Below are 4366 nucleotides of genomic sequence, written 5' to 3' on the forward strand. Positions count from 1 at the left end.
AAGGTTATTAACCAAACTTACGAGAAAGCCAAGATTTCACAAGATTTCAACCCAACTCGAGTTTGTCTAATTCCAGTGCGTATCAATGGTATTATTAATCCAGACTGAGCGATGAATTAAAAACTCTGACGTGACGTTTCTACGGGTTTCTGGAACAAGCCTGGATCACCCGGGGATGGGGTGAAGTTGGCGTTGCCCTCCTTGCAATAATAGCTGCTATTGTTTTGGAGCAGTTATTATGGATCAGATACCGTGCTGGGTCTACTATCTCATTTAGTCCTTAGGACAATCCTGAGGTTGGCATTACTATGATCTTTATTTTCAGGTTAGGAAACTGAGCCTTAAATAAACGACTGGCTTTTCCTGTGAATAAATTCCTATTAGTGAAATACTTAAAAGAGCTAGATTAATAAATTAACAAAGCCTCCTTCTGAGCAACTGTGCTGAAATTCCATACGCGTGACGTTCCCACCCTCTGCCGCTCGGTGACGTCACGATAAATCCCACCACTGTGTCCCAGCCAAGCGTCACCGCCGTTATCTCGCGAGAGCCGTGGTTTCTTCCATTCTGTTTTGAACATGCGCGAGGCGTAAGGCGCTTTGGCCAAAGGGGTTTGATGGTTTTGTGTCAGTCTTCCTACCCGTGAGCTTCCACCAGGCACTTTTTCCCTTTCAGCCACCCCAGATCTCGCGAGACTTCTGCTGCCCCCTCCTACCTTGCGCCTGCGCAGCTCTTCAAAGCAGAAGGTCGCGCTGGGAGGAAGTGGCGGCTTTGAGTCCCGTGGCCCAAGCGCCGTTACTATTTCTCTTAAGCTCCTCTCGGCTGCTCGCCGAGACACCCTGCCGCCAAGATGCCTCGAATTATGATCAAGGGGGGCGTGTGGAGGAATACCGAGGTAAGTCTCTTTTTCCCGCCGTCCGCTGCCCTCCGCTCCCTTTGGCACCTTGTGCGCAGGCGCACGGGGGTCGGGGAGGCCAGGAGGAGACCCTGCTGGGTCTTCGTGGAGGGCAGCGCGGGGGCGGACCCTCGGGGCCTTTTCCGTGTGCCCGAACTCCTATTTTGCTAGCTCCAGTAGGACAGGGACCTTGATGTAACTACCTGACTACTCAGCTCCAAGCTTACTTGTTAGGCCCTTAGTGAACATTTGTTGACTTTAATACCCCCTTCCTACCCCCGCCCACCCCTGGAGGAACTAGGAGTGTGGCCAGGGAGGTAGGACAGCAGCGAGAGTTGGTCCCCTGGGGCACCATCCACTCTTAGTCCGGGCACCGTGACTCTCTGTGATACTCAGAAATAAAGACGTTGTCTTGGCCATAACTTTGTTTCTTCATTGATTGCATTGCAGAAGGGAAGCAGTTTTGAGTGCCAGGTTCAAAGAGCCTGTTTATGCCCCCATCTCTCTAGTTATCTGTTATCAAGGCATAACCTGTCTGCCATCTCGACAGATCCCAAGGTCTGTCTCTTATCTTTCTGTCACTACCTTTACCTGGATAGAAGCCAAAACTGCCAAGGATAGTCTCTGCTTCCAGAAATGTAGTGGATAGTGCCATTGGTGAGCCAAAGGGCAGTAGGGTGGGAATAAAATAGAGATTAGATTTTAGTTCATTTTGTGTTGAGTGTATTGAATTTATCAGTTTCTGGAGCACCTCATGTCTTTTCATGCTCCTTGTCTTTTTCGCGTTACATTTTGTGGCTTCTTTTACGTCTTGTGCCTTCTTAGTGCTTGACATCTTTCTGATTATCCTTTAAACCTAGTTCAGAAACACTTCTTGGAATCCCTGTAAGAATTAGTTGCACCTCTGGTATTCTCATGGTACCTTTTTCTTCCATCTGTTAAAGCTTGCTTTGTCTTTTTGTAAACATCATATCTGTGTGCTACTGAGTAAGTTTCTTAACTTCTGAAAGCTTAAGTTTTCTAATTTTTCTAAAGTGGCATAATACTTTTATCTCTTGAGGATTATACGAGTCAATACGTTTGGAACATTTAGAACAGAGTAGGGCACATAATAGCCTCTCAGTAAGTGCTAGTTGCTCTTTCACCTCACCAGAGAGCATTGCAAGAGGACTAGGTCTTGGTATCCCTAGAACCTAGAACAGTAACCAACAGGTTGCTTGACAGGTGTTCGCAGAATGAACCAGGTAGAGTAGGTATCTGCTGTATCTATTTAGTTGAAGTTGTGTTTAAGTGTAATAGTACTGCAGCAGAGTTACAGATAAAGACAGTGAAAACTGCTTCAGTTTGCACGGAGGGAAGCAGGCTGTTTAAAATGGAGAAGAGGTGACTTCTGAGGGAGAGACAGATATAAAATCAAGTAACAGCAGGATTCCTATGCAGTGGTCAAAGTTCTGCAGTCTTTTTAAAAAATATGTCTTCGATCGTGGGAGATGTAGGGAATGGAGTGGGGTATCTCAAGTAAGAGTCATGTACCTCAAATCCAATGTGGGGAGAAAAGCCTTAAAGTAAAATAGCCTGAGTGCATACATCTGTGGCTCCATTAACCTTGTCTGTGGCTTGGCTTGCCAGGCTGCCTTGAGATTGGCGCATTCCACGTTGTGATGGGTCCCCTGGTGAAATGGTATGGTGGGGGGGTGGGAGGGAATTGGAGGGAAAGCTGACTGGTCGGGTGGGGGCAGAAATATTTAATTCTTAGATTAAACCTGAGGTGTAGATTCTTGAGTCATAGTTGGGGTTAAAGGGCTGGAGGGGAAATGCCTTGTGTTAACTTGAGACAGGAGGCTTGGGTCGGAGAATATATTCACCAGAGTCCCGGCTGGCTTCTTGAGGCCTAGATATGTCCTGTTTGATTCCCTTTCCCCAAGACCTGGTTCAAGGTACATGTTCAGGAAGTGTTTTTGAGTGAGTGTATAAATAAATGAGTTATACCTTTTAGTTATCCTTTTTGAAGAGAAGGACAGCCGCATGTTGAAGAATACTTTTTCTTAATCTTTGTCATAAAGTATGGTTTCTCACATTGGGCTGTTCTCACTCCCAAATTATTGGAGATTGTGGTGTAGGGTGGGTAGATGCCTTTCTAAGGAATTTCTTCTTAATTTCAGTTCTTGCTTGCTGTTTATCATTGTAGTTAATGAGGTTTTCATCCTTAGTTTTTTAACCTAGGTGGTGTATATGGGCATGTTATGTATATGTCTCTCTTTCTCTAGCAGCCCTATCAGAGTTAATTTAAATTTTGTCTTTTCTCACTTGGAGTTTTGTGACTGAATGTACTCTGGCAATTTTTTTTTTAGGATGAAATTCTGAAAGCAGCAGTTATGAAATATGGGAAAAACCAGTGGTCTAGGATTGCTTCGTTGCTGCATAGAAAATCAGCAAAGCAGTGCAAAGCCAGATGGTATGTACCAGTTTAATAAGACGAAAACATAAAAGGAGCTTAATTATGATGAAGGAAAATGCCAGTTCTGTGAACCTTATCAAAGAAAGCAGACATCATGAGATAACAAGGCATGGAGTGGGAGATGGGAACTTGGATTTTTGACTTAGCTGTCACTTGCTTCCTTTGTGATCTTAGGTAAGCCATTTTTCTATCCCCTCTCCTCTGCCATTGTTTTCTCCCAATTAGGAGTAATAATACTTGGTCCCAACTGATAGAGATGAGTTACCATATAAATGGGTTAATGTATTTGAGAGTGCTTTGTGAAGCATACAAAGTCTACTTGTAGGGACAGGTGAGCCCCAGCTTGTAAATGAATTGTGTTCTAAAAGTGCATAAGTTAGTTGTTTTGGACCTTACTTTCTCAAATAAATAAAAAATACTGGTTAATTTTCTAAGTAAGCCTACAGTAGTTGAGTTTCAATAAAGTTGAAACATATATTTTATATTTAATAATAGAATATTGTATAATATGTATTAAACATATTTAATATATATATATTAAAACATAATGTAAGCGAGCTCTGAACCTGTGGTGTCACCTCTTAAATCACAGGGCAGTGGACACATGAAGCTCTATAGTGTGTTCTTGGCATGAGTTATTTAGCAGCAGCCCCAACTCATGTGGTGTTAGGAACATACTTTGGATTGTACAAGAATGACCTAATTTCCTAAGTACCTGGGTAGGAGAAAGGATCAGAATGTAGAAATTGGCCAGGTGCATCTGCAATTCCAGCACTTTGGGAGGCCAAGGCTGGGATCACCTGAGGTCAGGAGTTTGAGACCAGCCCGGCCAACATGGTGAAAACCCTGCCTCTGCTAAAAATACAAAAGTTAGCTAGGCGTGGTGGCTACTTGGGAGGCTGAGGTGGGAGGATTGGTTGAACTCAGGAGGTGGAAGTTGCAGTAAGTGGAGATGGTGCCACTGCATTCCAGCCTGAGCAACAGAGGAAGACTCTACTCAAAAAAAAAAAAAA

At 43.9% G+C, this 4366-nt stretch overlaps 1 protein-coding gene across 1 annotated transcript in view; it reads left to right on the plus strand.

Annotated features, from left to right (window-relative positions):
- Nucleotides 1–550: 550 nt before the first annotated feature.
- The window catches only part of CDC5L (cell division cycle 5 like), a 60022-nt gene continuing 56206 nt past the window's right edge, over nucleotides 551–4366 (plus strand). Inside the window, exons 1-2 of the mRNA XM_017547451.2 lie at nucleotides 551–895; nucleotides 3247–3350. Coding sequence (XP_017402940.1) covers nucleotides 851–895; nucleotides 3247–3350 — 149 coding nt within the window. The 5' untranslated portion in view covers nucleotides 551–850. The remainder of the gene's footprint in view (nucleotides 896–3246; nucleotides 3351–4366) is intronic.

Source organism: Cebus imitator, unplaced genomic scaffold (genome assembly GCF_001604975.1).
Source record: "Cebus imitator isolate Cc_AM_T3 unplaced genomic scaffold, Cebus_imitator-1.0 Scaffold197, whole genome shotgun sequence".
Lineage (NCBI taxonomy): Eukaryota > Metazoa > Chordata > Mammalia > Primates > Cebidae > Cebus > Cebus imitator.